Genomic DNA, 18,353 nt, shown 5'->3' with positions numbered 1-18,353 from the left:
ACATTATATTTGTAAACAAATTAGGTATTTCAGCATGTATATGAATTTGCAGTACTTTTTTAAACCGGTGATTCAAAAGGTATAAATGACAACTGGGAAGAGCCATTAATGATATATTTCTAAACAGTAATCAGTATTTACTGAAGTGGCATGTGCACATAGACTCCAGACTCCCGACTCCACTCCAAGACTCCACTCCAAGACTCCACTCCATGTTTTACAGTATGCCTTTTCTCGCATGGATAACTACAAAGCGCACACTTGTAGACTGAGAGGGAAGCGGTCGGCTGAGACTGAAGTAGGTCATCCTCGGGTAAAGCGTGTCTGCCTTCAACCACTAAACTCGGTGAATAACGTGGCCGTTGCGCGATATGAGACCTGCAACTTTTGTGGGCATCATAAGTGTTTACCACCTGGAAAGCGTTTCTGTCAGGAATGTTCATACAAAGGTCGAGAGTGTAAACAGTGTCACCGGCCTCTCTCCGAACGTTTCTTCAGCCGACGTGTAGAACAGTGTGACAGCTGTGTAAGACGGAGAGAGAGGTATGAGGCGAGACGAAACCAGGTCGGGGCAGGGCAAGTTAGGGCGCTGGAGGATGCTGTGACAACAACAACACTGACGCCAACAGTATCGAACAATGTTGATATATTGCAGTTTTCTGCAGATGAACAGACAAATATTGAGTCACTGTTACATGATTTCTTAAAGGAGAAAAAGGGTATGAAATGGTTCCTAACTTTAAGACTTAAATTTATAAAATATAATGAAAGCAATGAAAGCATTTTGGCTGAACCTGTGTTAAGGAGCACAAATCATGTCACCACTATCGAATCTCAGTTAGCTGAACAAATAGCTGAAGCCTACCAGAAGTTGTATACCTCCATGCAAGAGTTTCAAGCTGAGGGTAGTGGGTGGATTCTAGATGAAATTGTACAATTGGAAGTCAATACAGCTGAGTATACACCGTTATCAGCAAGTAGCTACATTCCTCTCCCCAAATACCTTGCTGATAAAAAAGCTATCCTAAACATTCATAATGAGGATAGTAAGTGTTTTGTGTGGTCTGTGTTGGCAGCTCTACACCCGGTCAGACACAATCCTCATAGGGTTAGTCACTATATTCCACATGAATCTGAGTTGGACCTTAGTGAATTAGATATGCCAATTTCTTTGTCGCAAATATCAAGGTTTGAAAAGTTAAATCAAATTTGCGTTAATGTTTTTGGGTATGAAGGAGGTGAGGGCGTATTCCCTTTACGTGTTAGCACAGTTAAATCTCCCATCAATGTTGATTTACTGCTCATAGGTCAAAATGACAAGAGACATTTTTGTCTGATTAGAAATCTCAGCAGATTAATTGGGGATCGAACCAAACATGATGGGGCAAGATTTTATTGTAGACGATGGCTTCATGGCTTAAGCAGAAAGGATTTGTTAGATGACCACCTACCTTACTGTTCAAATTATTCGATGCAAAGGATAAGACTGCCAGAGAAAGAGGAAGAAACATGGGTAAACTTCAAGTGCATTCAGAAACAGCTTGAAGTACCTTACATCATATATGCTGATTTTGAGTCCATCACACGTAAAGTGAGTGGTTGTAGTCCAAACCCTTGCACATCCTACACTTCATGCTATCAAAAACATGTGCCCTCTGGGTTCTGTTACAAAGTTGTCAGTTTTCATACTCCGCATAGTAAACCTGCTGTTGTTTATAGAGGCCCTAATGTCATTTCACATTTCATTGACTGTTTGCTTAAAGAAGGAAAAGAAATTGGGGATAAATTGAAAGTAGTGGAACCAATGCAGTTAAGTGAAGCCGATGAGAAAGCATTTCAAAAGGCAAACATATGTCATATATGTTCTAAACCCTTCACTGAGCAAGCATGGAAAGTCCGCGACCATGATCATTTGGCTCCGGGATATAATTATCGTGGAGCTGCTCATCAAAACTGCAATCTGCAATATCAGTTTACAAAAAAGAAGGGGAAACAAAATGAATATGATGATTTTTTCATTCCTGTAGTATTTCATAATTTGAGAGGTTATGACAGTCATCTCCTTCTGAAATATTTAGACAAAACACTGAAACAAAAACTTCAATGTCTGGCAAATAACATGGAGAAGTATATTTCCTTCTCGGTAGGGAAATTACGATTCATTGATTCTCTTCAGTTTTTAAATGCATCGCTTGATACATTAGTTGAAAACCTCCGAGCTGAGGGTACTTCGAAGTTCAAACAACTGAAGCGGGAGTTTCCTAATGACCAACAGAATATATTACTCCTGCGAAAGGGAATATATCCTTATGATTTCATGGACGATGAATCAAAATTTGATATGACTCACCTTCCGTCAAAGGAGGACTTTTATAACAAACTGACAGATAGTTCTATACCAGAGGATGACTATTCATATGCTCAAAACGTTTGGAAAATCTTCAATTTAAAGTCAGTGGGTGAGTACCATGACTTGTACATGAAAACAGATGTATTGTTGCTAGCTGATGTCTTTCAAAATTTTAGACAAACCTCCTTAGAAAACTATCAGTTAGACCCCGCTCATTATTATACATTGCCAGGCCTTGGGTGGGATGCCATGCTGAAAATGGGGAGTGTACATCTAGAATTGCTCACTGATTTAGATATGCATCTCATGATTGAGGCAGGTCTGAGAGGGGGTATTTCCATGATTTCCAAAAAGTATGCTAAGGGGAATCACCCTGACCTGCAGACCTTCCAGCCTGACAACCCAACGTCCTATATCATGTACTGGGACGCTAATACTCTGTACGGTCATGCTATGTCCCAAGCACTCCCTGAACGAGACTTTAGTGGATGAATTCACAGGACATAGAGAAGTTAGATGTACGAAGCATCCCAGCTGATTCTAAAACTGGGTATATTCTGAAAGTTGATCTCGACTATCCCAGGGAATTACATGACAGCCACAGTGACTATCCATTAGCCCCTGAATCTGTGTTGATCAGCAATGACATGCTCTCTCCCCATTCAAAGGAGTTGAGAAATAAGCTTTGTATCAAAGGCCAACCAGTAAGAACATTAGTTCCAAACTTAAATGATAAGACAAAGTATGTGCTACACTACAGAAATCTACAGTTTTATTTAAGTCAGGGTATGAAGTTAGTCAAAATCCGGAGAGTCATTATGTTTAAACAATCTCCATGGCTGAAGCCTTACATAGACTTCAACACTCAAAAACGCAAGGATGCTAAAAATGAAACAGAAAAAGCCTTTTTCAAGTTAATGAACAACTCTTGTTTTGGAAGATCGATGATGAACGTGAGAAAACATGTCAATGTTGAACTTGTGAATTCTGCTCAACGATTCAGAAAACTTTGTGCAAAACCAACATTCGAAGCCTTCAAAATTTTCAATGATGATATAGCAGCCGTCCATCTAAAGAAACCAAGCTTATTCTCAAACCAACCTCTGTTTGCAGGGTTTTCTATTTTGGAGATGTCCAAGATAGTGATGTATGATTTTCATTATAATTTTATCAAGCAAAAGTATGGTGAAAAGGCTCAACTGTGCTTTACAGACACGGATTCTCTGTGTTATGAAATCGAAACAGCTGACATTTACGCTGACATGGCAAATCATGCCGACTTATTTGACACCAGCAACTATGACCCTGTCCATCCTCTCTACTCTAAAGCAAATCCCAAAGTTTTGGGGAAATTCAAAGATGAAGTAGGTGGTGTAGCCATTGAGGAGTTTGTTGGCCTGCGTCCAAAAATGTATTCCCTAATGTATAAGGGAAAGGAAAAGAAAACAGCAAAGGGGGTCGCTAACGCAGTCATTAAGAAACAGTTGAGGCATGACATGTACAAGCAATGCTTGACTGAGCATTGTCAAATGAGGCACAACATGACTCAGATTCAAAGCCAAACTCACCAACTCTATACGGTGACCATTAATAAAGTCAGTTTGAGCCCATTCGATGATAAACGCTTTGTCCTAGATGATGGGGTTCATACTTTAGCTCATGGTCACTACAAAACACAGAAGACGTTCAGTTATTGATGTGGAACCATTTCATACTGTTTTCTCTGTATATACTATTCGTTATGAGCAGCTTCAAACTTCATGTATACATGTATATTTATTGTGAATAGTTCCTACTAAACTCTCACATATCTGTGTATTATAGGTACAACTGAACGTTTAGCGGATGATATGAATGTAACACCTCATACAAAAACAATGTAAATAGAGGACTCACTTCTCTTAAACCTGAGCCTCTTGTGTTTGAATACGCTGATTTTATTGAATATGTATTATTTAACTAATTCCAGAATATTTGTGCTGAGATGAATATGTACTATACGTATGTAGCACTAATTATTGTATGCATTTCAACATACAATTGGTTTTTGAAATAAAACTTGAACATCAACCCCAGTGCATTTGTTGTGTATCTGTGTAAAATGAGGTTGCTCCTGTACTTGATAACAATATGAAGCAAAACACACAAAAAAGTTGATTCAATATTTATTTTCCTCCATGTTTATAACATGATACTGGTTTGGAGGGTATCCCGACTGTATCTTACAATATAAGTATAAGCATTACATTATCTACATCAAGGAAAGGATTTATTCAGTGTCTGTCTCCTGATCACTGTCTGCATCACGATCAAGGTTCAAATCTTCAGCTTCTGATAGATCCACATGGGAGAGAATGTCCTTCACAGTGGGTTTCATCCACTGTAGTATTTTTCCATCAAGCTCACGGGTATCAATCTCAGGTTCCAGAGATCTCACTTTTCCAATATCGGCTTGAAAAGTGGACCCTTTGCAAAGTAGCTGACAAATCATTACCATTACACAGCAATACTTTCTGATCTGAATACTAAAAGATTGTTGTTTATCGAGTAACATATAATATATATCTATATATATAAACACTTGCTCAAACCTGTCACAGAAACGATCGCCGGAGCATGACCTACTTTTCATACACACAATGGGAATGTTATCTTATCCTCTCCATATGTCTCCGACCCGTTATATAACGCTCCGACTAAACTAGGTCACGTGACACTCGTCAACCAGACTACCTGTAAATAACCCAGGATTCCCCTGTTATTGCTCTACACCATGCACTATTACACACCGATTGTAGTCGCTTGACTGTCACTAACCAATTCAAAGAGGGATCCCTTAGCTCTTGTTCCAGTCAATTTGAATTGAAGCGTTGACTTCATTGTCATACAGACCCGTGGAGATCCGGGGTAGAATAGGTCTTCAGCAACCCATGTGCTTGCCATAAAAAGGCGACTATCTTGTCGTAAGAGGCGACTAACGGGATCGGGTGGTCAGTTTCGCTGACTTGGTTGACACATGTCATCGGTTCCCAATTGCGCAGATCGATGCTCATGCTGTTGATCACTGGATTGTCTGGTCCAGACTCGATTATTTACAGACCGCCGCCATATAGCTGGAATATTGCTGAGTGCGGCGTAAAACTAAACTCACTCACTCACTCATTGTCATACAGCGAGAGGCTGATCATTCTATTTATAGCTCGGGTCTTTCCCTGGCTAAATATAGATTCGGTATTGCACCACAACATGCAATATAAGACACCTATTGTGGTCACGTGACTCTCATTGACCAATTAAAAGTGGGGCTCCTTCGGCTCCTGTTCCAGAACTGTCCTTTTCCTTTCATCACCTTACTTCTGACTTTACAAAGAAACGCTGCAACAAATATATCAAATCTAATCAGCCATGGTTTGATCGCGAGTTGTAATTTCCTTAGATTAGAAACCCAAAGACTGTTAAATGTATTTAAAAGGCTTAAATCTGACATATCCCCACAGTCATATGTTGATTGCAGAAACAAGTGCAATGATATTTTACGGAACAAGCAAAGACTCTATAATGCGTCAATAAGGACAAATTACTACAGAATATCTATAATGCAAAGATATTTTGGAATACGCTAAACACATTACCAGCCCCCAGAGCTATGAACAAATTTAATATTGAAGTATTGTTTTCCTGCTTTTAGAACTTGTATCAAAACAAAAGCATAATGCTGAGCCCCATATCAATGAACGTGATTTTGATTACGACGTTGATGACATAACATGTACTATATATAGATTCACCAATTACTAGGGACGAAATGTCTGATGCTATTTTCAAGCTTAAATCTTCAAAGTCCCCTGGTGAAGATAATTTATTGCCGGAGTTTTTTAAGCATTCAGTGTATATTTTGTTACCATATGTGGAACTATTGTTCAATATTATGTTCGAGTCATCCACTTTTCCAGACAGCTGGAGTACAGCAATTGTTGTACCTTTATTTAAGAAGGGGGATCGTAATTATCAAAATAATTACAGGGGAATATCCCTTCTTAGTACTTCCAGTAAATTATATACATCTGTACTTAATAGAATAACATTTTGGTCAAATACATACGAAATGGTTGTAGAATCTTCACAAGCAGGATTTAGGGAAGGTTGCAGTACAAATCTGTTATCCAGGGTTATCTATCTGAGAAAAAGGGGAAGTTTTATGCTATATTTGTTTATTTCAAACGGGCTTTTGGTTTTGTTAACAGGGATAAACTATGGGTCATTTTCAAATATAGAGGCGTTTCACCTCAGATGCTTAAAGCCAGGTCACATGCAACGTAAAACACAACTTTGCAGATTCTGATACCTTTCGGTATGGACTTACCGAAACAAATCATCAAAAATGCAAATTAAACTTAAAAAGTTGAAAAATAACGCGATGTAAAAAACCGCGCGAAATCGCTTGGGGGAATTCAAGTGGTTTCAACAGCTGGGCTGCGCTCATAGCACATGCGCAGTGAAATAGGTTCGCGCAGGTTGGAAGCGGGTTGTCCGGTGAATACTCGGAGAAGGCTTTGGTGTGAGCTATTTTTCTAATGTATTGTTGATATTTCACAGGCGCGAGCTTTTTATATGTTATGACAGTAGATTAACTGTTTATATCATTTCATTTGTCTATTTCACCACATGTTCTTCTTACCGAGTCACTTTCTCAGTTCGATACTTAAAAGCAATGTCATTATTTAGCGTCGACAGAATTTCTAACTGTGATATAGATATGTCGTTGTCACGGACAAAACTCAATGTCTTGTTTTATTGACACCTATATGTGTCTGCCTGCCCGTCTGCTAATGACAATATTCAATACACAACTTCGATCACTGACCACATGCAATTTGAACTTAACACCTATCAGGCTATACACCATAAACAAAACGCATTGATGTATGGCCCGAGTTCGGTCTCTGTCACATTATGTAATTACACAGACAAGCAGGTGTGATACTTGTTCACTTGACATGTTATGATGTCTGTTGATTGCAAAATGTTATACACAAAAAATGAGCATGTATTTACAAAACCCAACATCTCTATATACACACACAATGAGCCGTGAGGACATCAGCTAATAAACCAGCCGTTACACTTGAGTGCACACCCACCCGCTCTGACTGGGTTCGGTATCCCGGCTGCTTCGTTTCTGTGGGAAGTTAACCCAAGTACACAATATTGCACTTTTGATTTGCGATTGTACGCTTATAATTTTGTTTTTATGTTTTTTTCATAACCAGCAATGTATATTATATGTCATGAATAAGTGATAATTGTGTTTTAATTATGTATGATTTTTTGGTTGCATGTGACTTTTAACTTATATCTATAAGTGTCTTAAGGGACGGGTGCATGATATTTCTCTTTCTTAGTTGTTTGATTGCCCACCGGGTTTACGAAAAGGGTGTGTTTTAAGCCCGCTATTGTTTTCATTCTTTATAATTGAATTAGCTTTGGAAATTGAATCCACATGTTACACTGGTATACAGCTTCACCCTGATGTGCAAATGTTTCTACTTCTTTTTGCTGATAATATTGTACTTTTTGCAGACTCTGTATTTGGTTTACAAAAACGTATAAATATTTGAGAAAGTTTCTGTGAAAGTCATTAATTAACTGTTAACTTAGAAAACTCCCCAAGACTGTTGTATCTAAAAATGGTTGTAAATTATCCAAATATGAAAAATGGCATTTCAATGGAATTCTTTTGGAAACTGTTTAATCTTACGACTATTTGGGTATTTCATTTGCATGTTCTCTATCTTGGTCTCTCCATGTGAATAACCGCTGCTTTGCAAGCTAAGAAAATTGCACATAATATTTTAAAATCTCTTTATACGTCTAATCCACTTCCTTATGATTTATTTTTAAAGATAGTTGACACCAAAATTAGTCCAATTCTTTTGTATGGAGCTGAAATATGGGGATTTGGTAAATTCGAAGTCGAAGTGTTTTGTTGTAAACGGTTTTTAAATGTCAAACGGTCGACTTCGAACCATGTAGTTAGGTGAAAATGTCTAATTATCCAATGTATATATGTATAGATAAAACATTGTTAAATATTGGTGTAAAATATGTAAAATGCCCGAATATAGATTTGTGAAGAACTATTATAATATGTATAATCGACTGTCTGTCAATTGGGTCATTCTTCTTCGATTAGGTGCTTTGGAGGTCGCCTTCGCCTGTTGGCATTTCGGCAGACCTATCCCGCCTGGGGATGCGTGGGGAATTGGGTCAATTGGGTGAGGTGAGGTGAGGTGAAATTGGGTTTAACGTCGTGCTTGAGAATATTTCGCCCATATGACGACGTGCATGCGTGTGTATGTGTATGTGCGGCTGCTTGTACTAGCCCAGACTGAAGCTGGTTTTATAGTGCTAGCTCACTGAGATACCATGCCGCAGTGAAGCATGAATACCCCACTCAGACACATTATACTGACTCCGAGCCGATCAGTCCTTGTTGTACCCATTAATGCCGAGCGCCAGGCAGGGACCAACAAGTACCATATTTTAACGTCTGTTTGGCATGACGGGCGGACCCTCTAACCACTACACCACGGAGGCGGTCGGGTCAATTGGGAGATAACCTTCTATACTATTAATAGCGCTTGCGGGTGGCGCAGCAGAGATTGCAATCCAGTTAAGAATTCTGGGATATCATCCGGGTAGTCGCGGGGATAAACAATAATAAAAGCAACAACCAGTGAACCGCACATTAGGTGTGTTCGCACAAGAATCAAATGTTTGCTTCCTTAACACAAATATATTGGATAACTTGTGCCCAGTCCTTTTTATGAATGAATAAAATATGTTTAAAACTAACAAACAAACAATATGAGTAGCGCCGAATACGAACACGTTTCAACATGTTTCATTCTCCAGTGTGTGCCCTACGTGACTTAGGCTTTTGATTGCTCCACTGTCGAGTGTAAGGTGACACGCTATCGCACGGGTAATTTTCTAGTTCAGTGTACTGCAGTCAGGAATATTTCCTGACGTGGCTATAAAACGGGATTTTAGATTTCAAAATGGCGGAACGCAGCGCTGATTTCAAGAGATATGTGGCATATTTCTGACACGCCAATGCTGACACAAACTGGGTTATGGAATAATATCCTGACGTGGCTATGATACGGGATTTTAGATTTCAAAATGACGGAACGCAGCGCTGATTTCAAGAGATATGTGGCATATTTCTGCCACGCAAATGTCGACACAAAGTGGGTTATGGACATGATCAACACATTGGAGTCCAAGAAGTATGGTATAAAATGTGCTGAATACGACCGGGATTTCAGCTGTTGTGGGAAGTACATCACAGATCTGTTTCAGGAGTTTCTGGAAGACTCTCACTGGATAATCGTGGTGCTGTCGCCGGAGTTTGTCCGGTCTAAGTGGTCGATGTACCAGCTGAATCTAGCTGTTCATTACAGCGTCCACAAAAAACACAGCAATATTGTACCTTTACTGAAAACACCCGTCGATGTTCCCGACTGCCTGAAATGTTTTGAATTGGTAGATACAAGAGAAAAGAAATGGCTTACACAACTTCTGCTACGACTAAGTTTGCCAGGTAGGCCAACTTCACAACGTTCTTCATGATGAATTGATGATGTTTAGAATTTTCCAACTCCGGTGTTTTTAATTTTTTTTGACATTATGCACCCTGCCATGTAAACTATCCTCATTCGTGGCCAGACACAAACTACGCATGAGGAAGTACTGGTCACAATCTACAATTAAACTTTGATTTGATATGTGCCAAGCTGCTCTAACGGATGAAGGTACTGCTGTACATGACAAATTCGTGTTTAGAACTAACTGTTCAGATGTTTTCTGAACAATGCCAGTATACAGCCAGATCAATTGTACTTATAATCTTTCTCTGTTTGATAAGAATCGGATTTTTGATTATTTTTGTTCCCATATAATACCGAAATGTTAACTTGGGAGGTCATAATGAAATGACATGTATTTTTTTTCTAGCCGCGATGTTTCCAAAGTTTAAGCCAGTCTGCACAAACAAAGGTAAAATTAGAATGAATGTTGATTATATGGTTCCATAAGTGACTAGTTAACCTCAGTCTCTGCATAATCACACAGGAGCAAACATGATCCTGCATGTGCTTCAATGACACTTGTTCCATTCTCTAGTAGATATAGCACACAATCACACAGGAGCACATATGATTCATGTGCTTCAATAACACGTGTTCCATTCTCTACTAGAGGTAGGACACAATCACACAGGAGCACACATGATTCATGCATGTGCTTCAATAACACTTATTCCATTCTCTACTAGAGGTAGTACACAATCACACAGGAGCACACATGATTCATGTGCTTCAAGAACACTTGATCAATTCTCTAGTAGAGGTAGTACAATCACACAGGAGCACACGTTTGATGTGCTTCAAGAACACTTGATCCATTCTCTAGTAGAGGTAGTACAATCACACAGGAGCACACGTTTGATGTGCTTCAAGAACACTTGATCCATTCTCTAGTAGAGGTAGTACAATCACACAAGAGCAAACATGTTCATGTGCTTCAAGAACACTTGATCTATTCTCTAGTAGAGGTAGTACAATCACACAGGAGCACACATGTTTTTTGTGCTTCAGTAACATTCTTCAAATAGACTTGAATCAAGTGAGAGCTTTTGTTGGTTGATATTTGATAACGGACACATATCGATGCACTCATTTTACATACTATGGTAGAATATTTAATTCTTGTAGGACATAGTTGATATTCTGTAATTGTAAAGTGTGTGCACATTTTTATACTTCAACATTGAGGGCTCCTATAATACGCCAAACTGATTACTCAGATTGAAGATCGGATGTGTTATTTCAATAATATTTGATTTAGATCAATATCAAGATTCAGAATTACCAGTTTTGTATCATTTAGGAAAAGGTAACAATGACTTACTTCTGTCATGTATTGTAAAAGCTTTTCTACTTCATTAACCCTCCGAAGTTTTCTTTCTCACCAGATCATATCAGTATGGATGCTCTGGCTGGACCCAGCACTCGCAACATAATGTCTGAACAGTTCCATCTTCAAAGAAACGATACACTTTCACAGGAGGAATTTAACAAAGTTAAGGTGAATTAAATAATTTATCTTACTTTCATGTAAAATACTTTAATTTCATTGGTCAATGACGCTTTAACAAGTTTCCGTGTCACCCCTCCCTTGAGGGTGACAACTGGAAAATATATTACCCGCTGCCATGGTAACCGCCAAGCTCTCCGCCGGTAAGCTGAAGCGCTAACAATCGTATGACGTCATAATATGACGCATGCCGTGCCCGGAGTTCGAAAACCGTTCGATCAGCTGTTTTTGTGTTCACTTTGTACAGATTTATTTTATCGACTTTCACTGCTTTATTTAAGCTATTTTATACATTGAGTCGTTTGCACACTCAACTTAAACATAATTAACCATTTTTATAGCAGTTTTAAGCTTGAATTTGTTTAACTGATTTTAAAAATCCAGTCGAGAGGCAGACGCCATTTTGTTTACATGTCATATAGTCGGTAGCGATCTTCAAAATAAATAAAATGATAATTTGTACATTTAACATGGCGGTAAGATCAATACGTTGTATGCTTCTTCCTAGGGTAATACGGTCTGATGTACGCCTTTTTGTAGCAGTGTCATCCCTCGCCTACCGGCTCGGGTGACGCTGCTACAAACAGGCGTACATCAGACCGTATTACCCTCGAGAGAAGCATACAACTTATATTGTATTCAATCCTGTTCGTCCCAGTATCAGTAAGATCATCCATAAGCCAAACAACAGAAACTGTGGGAATTATCCATCTGCATAATCTACAATAGATAACTCTGTATCACAAATGTATCTGTTTTGTTTTGTTTGTTTGATGTTTAACGAACCAATCAGCAATATTCCGACATATGGCAGCAAATGGTAACTCATTGAGTCTGGACCAGACAATCCAGTGATCAACAACACGACCATCGATCTACGCAATTTAGATACGATGACATGTGTCAACTGAGTCAGCGAGACCGACCACCCAATCCCGTTAGTCGCCTCATACGACAAACATAGGTCGCTGAAGACCAATCTAACCATGATCTTCACGGATAACAGATGTATCTGCATTCAGTCGATTGCTTCATGATCATTCACGAATGATTATGACATGTGAATAGCATATATTTGTGTTATTTATACTTTTTTCTATGTAGAAATTCCTGTGATTGAAGGTTTAGTACGAAGGTCTTTTATGAGTAGAGATATGATATCCATGTTAGATGTCATTTATCACATGGGATACCTTTAAAGTTCCAGACTCATCACACCCCACGGTGGTATTAGTTACGGTCATGACGAGTTCAACGCTCTTGGCTTCTAAGCTAGGCTTCTTGGCTGGGAAGTTCCAATTGCTTTTCTGAAGCAAACCCACATAATGACACCTAGTTGTTGATTAATTTCAGACTCAACTTTTTCTCCACCATTTCCTCCTCTAAAACAAACACTTTATATGATATTAATCTGCTATGGCAATATTTCAGGAACCTACTTTCTTACGAGTCTTTCTTCTTTCTTTCAAGTCATTTTGGCGAATCTGACATAACAAACAATAAATGGTTTATCGATTTCATCCTTATGTTATAGTATATAGTACATACTAGAACTTTTTTCATTTGCTAATATTTCTTTCAGATCCTAAAGTACATGCACGAAGGTCAGGTGAGTCTATATCATGTATATTTGTAGGCTTGCTCGACAGTTGGCTATAGTTCAGTTGAATTACGACCACACGCAGACAGTCGAGTCTGGACAAGTCTTAGACAGCGTGACCAGCCTCCTATACATAGTCAGCGTACAATGTCAAACATTCCCCAAGGTCACAAAGCCTCATCACCTGATTCATTTGTTCACTCTCACAGCCTGTAGTTTGCCCGCTCTGACCAAGTATCCTCACAGAGAATTGAACACCGTGACTGCAGGTTTAAATTTTACACCCGCAAAGAATCAATTTGGTTAAAGGTGATCTGGAATTATGTTTTAGGTTTTGTTAAAACCATACCCTTGTTTGTGAGTATCACCATAGCTGCTAGACGCCGAAGACTTGAATCTCATTTTGTCGCACATCTAGCTGTAAGGTAGTGACGCGCATACCGATGCACCTTTGGGGTGTTCTCTTTTCGCCTGCAGGTATTGTTTAGGGAGTAAAGTCAGTTGACAAAAAGAGAATACACCGTACCGTTCAAAGCGTCAGACTCAGACATCTCTTAATTATTATTCCTCACGGTATGCTTTTCTTGCAGTCGTTTTGGAACAAGGCAAGACGCGAGGGCTTCCCCAAATCAGGACCGTCGGCGATCTGTAACAACAGGCACAGTTCCGACAGAAAAGGTGAAGAGTATGGACGTAAGAATAAGAAAGGATCAGCTGATGAAGGTGTCACCTATACTAACGATGACCCTGACGCTATACCCGACTGCGTGTTGGATTCTGGCAACAACTCCAAAGGACATAGATTACATAATGGAATAGGGGACCAACGCACTTACGCTATTCCCGACTGCGTGTTGGATTCTGGCAACCACTCCAAAGGACATAGATTACAAAATGGAGTAAGGGACCAACGCACTTACGCTATTCCCGACTGCGTGTTGGGTTCTGGCAACAACTCCAAAGGACATAGATTACAAAATGGAGTAAGGGACCAACGCACTTACGCTATTCCCGACTGCGTGTTGGATTCTGGCAACCACTCCAAGGGGCTTAGATTTCATAATGGAATAGGAAAACAACGCATTGATGCTGATTGTTTGCTCTTATCACAGCATGAGTGAAACGGGACTGATTTTCAAATATGTTACCATTTTACATGCGATATATCTAGGATCGGGTGCACTGAGAAATTATACGCAGTGTTAACTATGGGAAGGCCACAAACAGACAATGTCAAAACATACCCGCTCGGACAGCGCATGGAAGTTTGTGAATTACGTTGTCACCAATCGTATGTAAATTGTTGGATATTGTATAATACTTATCCTGCTGCGCATAATTCAAAATGCCTCCACCAATGGCAAGCCTTCTTGATCATATTTATGGTTTATACATCTGATGTTCCTATTACGTTTGTACATGTATATTTGATTGTTACATTATGCGTGAATAACGGTACTGTCTGTAAGGCAGGACAAATCCCCACCCTTTCCACGAACACCTAGTGTCATCACCGATTTTCAGTGACCCAGTAATATACCTTTCACAGCTATATTTCAATGCAAACTAAAAAGAGGTTCTAAGGATAGTCCATAGCCCGGACAGATTCGGAAGAATACAGATGGCATCTAGATCCGTAGTGGCCTGTAACCTTATCATGAAAGGTGTAATTCTTCAGGGATGGAAGAATACAGATGGCATCTAGATCCGTAGTGGCCTGTAACCTTATCATGAAAGGTGTAATTCTTCAGGGATGGAAGAATACAGATGGCATCTAGATCCGTAGTGGCCTGTAACCTTATCATGAAAGGTGTAATTCTTCAGGGATGGAAGAATACAGATGGCATCTAGATCCGTAGTGGCCTGTAACCTTATCATGAAAGGTGTAATTCTTCAGGGATGGAAGAATACAGATGGCATCTAGATCCGTAGTGGCCTGTAACCTTATCATGAAAGGTGTAATTCTTCAGGGATGGAAGAATACAGATGCCTGCATCTAGATCCGAAGAATAGTGGCATCTGTAACCTTATCATGAAAAGTGTAATTCTTCAGGGATGGAAGATTCAAACTGCAGAGGGACTTTTATATCAGAAGATGCGCCGAATATATGTCCATTATTATGCGCAAATGACGTCACAACTTCAGCAGATAGTGCATGAAGACTTCTATTGGGTCTTTCTTTGAATATCAACAAATCCCAAATAGTTGTGTTTACATATGGAGGATACATGTATTTACGGCATTATGAGAAATGGCACTTCAAAGGATCCGAGATAAAGGTTGTTTCACATCATAGATATTTAGTAGTTGTTTTCACACCAATAGCCGTCTGGACAAAAGCCACCTCAACATTGGCGCAACAAGCAGAAAAAAACATGTTCTTTACTCCATAGCCTTAATTCATTACAGCATTACTTCCTATTACATCTCGACTCTTAGACAGCATTGTGATTCCCATACTTACTTCTCCCTAGATCGGAAATCTGGGGTATCAAACTTACAGAACTATTGAAACAATTCAAACAAAATACTTCAAAAGGATTATAAGATTATCAAATTCAGCTTGTAACGCCGCTGTTCTTGGATATTATGGACAACACTCTATTTATACAATGCAAGTAATGAAGTCTATCACCTATTGGAGCAAATTATTTATCATGGAGAACAGAAGATTACCAAAACAGACATATCAAATGCTATATCAACTTGATCTTCCTATACGTATTTCATGGGTATCATTCTTAAAGGACATTTTACATAGATTAGGATTTGGGATCGTATGGATAACTCAAGATTTTTGAAGCCGTGAAAACTTTCAGAAGTCAAACAACGCATCAAGCATATCGACATGCAACAGTGGCGCACTAATATTGCTGGACATTCAAGGCTTAGTTTATACGTCATCTACAAGTCAGTATTAAATGTGGAATCCTATGTCATCAATATGCAGGAGAGCAAGTTTATAGCCAAGATTTAAGTCGTTTTAGATGTGGTAATCATAATTTAATGGTGGAAGTGGGACGAAGAACTGGTATTGATAGTGAATGTAGATTATGTACTCACTGTTCATGTTATTGATTAGATTATATTGAAAATGAATTTCACTTTTTATAGGTATATACAACATACAACTGATTTACGGAAAGGTATATTAAATGTAACTATACTGTAAATCCATCACAGGAATCTTTTACTAACTTAATGAACTCAAATTGTCAACTATTATAAATCTTGGTATATATATATTGCTTTTAAATTTATGGTACACTACATAAATAATTGTAACAGTAGTAAAAAGTTGTTCGAGAAGCACGTTCACAGACAAAGTTATTTATTCATTAACCTATGCTGTACCGTCTCCATCCGTTCTCGAACACCTGACTGTCCCTTTCTCTGCACTCCTCCCTCGTAACAAATAGTGAACTGTGTCAATATTTTAATGATAGATTGTTTAACAACTTTTTTATTTTTAGGACAAAAATTCTGCAAAAACCTCACAGAATGGGTATGATGTTTTGATTATGATCAGCGTTTCATTGAGTATTTTATGTTTATTAGTTTTCGAGTTAGATTGCAATTCATTGGTCCGCTTTTGAGCCAAACGGACTATAGTAGGTGGAGGAAGCCGGGTTCACCATGTAGCAGATGGTGGAAGCCGAGTTCTCCTTGTAGCAGATGGTGGAAGCCGGGTTCATCTTGTAGCAGATGGTGGAAGCTGAGTTCACCTTGTAGCACTGCGCTGTCTTGATTTTTTGCATATGTGGACATATTGTAACACATGCAAATGTATAAGTTAGTGATTGAGGTTATATGTCCATTTGAACATTACTCCAGTTATATCACCTTAATGTGTGAAGTGATGTGTAAAGGTCTCATACGCTATCAACTATGGAGAGTGAGTGAGTTAGTTTTACGCCGACTTTAGCAGTATTCCAGCAACATCAAGGTAGGGGACACCAGAAATGGGCTTCACACATTGTAACCATGTGGGGAATCCAAGTCGGGCTATTCGGCGTGTCGGCGAGTTGATAGGAATAGATTATGGAAGTTACTCACCCAGCACGGCTTGAGTAGTAAAATGGGAAAATTGTCATGTACTATATTTAATAATGTGAAACCATGTGTTGGTCATAATGGTGTTATGTTATCAACATTTGATTGCAATATCGGCGTATGCCAAGGCTGTATACTAAGCCCATTTTTGTTTATTTTCTTCAGAAATTAATTAGCGACAGTTGTGTATCAAACATGTACAGAGGGTATTCAGTTGCCTCCAGATATTGTTAAGGTATTTTTGTTATTGTTTGCTGATGATGTCATCATATTTTCAAGTACAGTGAAAGGACTGCGAAAACAAATTACTGAGTTGGAAAGCCATTGTCTTGAATTTATGCTTAATCAAAGTTGTTGCAATCAAGAATGGCCGAAAACTGTCCAAATCAGAAAGTGGCGGTATGACAGAGAACACTTACATGCTGATTAAGGGTATAAATATCTAGGTGTCCAATTTGCCAATATGTTGTCATGATATCACCATGTAAATGGTGCTGCTTTACATGGACAGAAGGTGTCTATAGGCATTTGCAGGAATTTAAAGAAATTGGGCATTGTAAATTTAAAATCATTTTTCAAAAATATTTGATACAAAATTAAACCAATCTGTTATATGGGGCAGAGGTCGGGGGTGGGGGTGGGGGTGGTATTTCGTTCGGAAGTATTGGAAAAGGTTCACTTATATACGTATAAAAGGTTTAAGGAGTTAAATAAAATAGCCCAAATGTGATGAATTATGGTGAATTCGTTCGCTTCCCGGTGAAGGCTCTTGTATTTGCATGCATCAAGATTTCATAACATGATGTGTTTGTTTGACGCTAACGGAAACTCCAATTGGGCAACAAATGTTAAAAATTTACTAAATGTATCAAATTGGGTAACGGATGTTAGACGTTTCCTTAATGTGATGTATTATTGTCACAAAAATCACTTGCTCAAAGTCATTTTTAATGCCGTATTACAAAGATTAAAAGATATGTTCATTCAGACTTGGAATTCATCTGTTATACAGTTGCCCAAATCTATTATAACTGTTTTAAATACCGAGCAATACTTACACGATAGAAGTCGTTTCATTATCCAGATTTAGATGTTCTTCACATGATCTTATGATCGAGAAGGGTTGATATTATAATATTCCAAGAATGAACAGATTGTGTAAATTTTGTACATTAAATGTATTTGAAGAA

The 18,353-nt window shown here is 38.7% G+C and overlaps 1 protein-coding gene and 1 long non-coding RNA gene across 2 annotated transcripts; one reads left to right on the top strand and one right to left on the bottom strand.

The window, feature by feature from the left end:
- Positions 1–4,499: 4,499 nt before the first annotated feature.
- LOC124288107 lies at positions 4,500–5,240 on the bottom strand. The gene is made up of 2 exons (XR_006901384.1): positions 5,168–5,240; positions 4,500–4,816 (listed from the first exon to the last, which is right to left on the bottom strand). It is a non-coding gene; the product is annotated as an uncharacterized LOC124288107 (long non-coding RNA).
- A 4,047-nt stretch (positions 5,241–9,287) lies between these two features.
- Positions 9,288–14,674, top strand: LOC124288101. The gene is made up of 5 exons (XM_046724666.1): positions 9,288–9,956; positions 10,370–10,411; positions 11,388–11,500; positions 13,092–13,118; positions 13,700–14,674. The coding sequence occupies exons 1-5, from the start codon at positions 9,536–9,538 to the stop codon at positions 14,228–14,230; spliced, it is 1,134 nt and encodes a 377-aa protein (XP_046580622.1). The 5' UTR covers positions 9,288–9,535; the 3' UTR covers positions 14,231–14,674.
- The last annotated feature ends 3,679 nt before the right edge of the window (positions 14,675–18,353 follow it).

This window comes from Haliotis rubra, unplaced genomic scaffold, assembly GCF_003918875.1.
Source record: "Haliotis rubra isolate DU_JTF1 unplaced genomic scaffold, ASM391887v1 Scf412, whole genome shotgun sequence".
NCBI classification, from domain to species: domain Eukaryota; kingdom Metazoa; phylum Mollusca; class Gastropoda; order Lepetellida; family Haliotidae; genus Haliotis; species Haliotis rubra.
The sequence above is the reverse complement of the archived record's forward strand: the minus strand, read 5'-3'. Positions and strand labels throughout refer to the sequence as shown.

Excerpts from the sequence above, each read along its gene's own strand:
- LOC124288101 (XM_046724666.1), top strand. The coding sequence starts at position 9,536 with ATGACGGAACGCAGCGCTGATTTCAAGAGATATGTGGCATATTTCTGC. Across the intron at positions 10,412-11,387 it reads GCCAGTCTGCACAAACAAAG|ATCATATCAGTATGGATGCT; the intron begins GTAAAATTAGAA and ends CTTTCTCACCAG. Across the intron at positions 13,119-13,699 it reads AGTACATGCACGAAGGTCAG|TCGTTTTGGAACAAGGCAAG; the intron begins GTGAGTCTATAT and ends CTTTTCTTGCAG.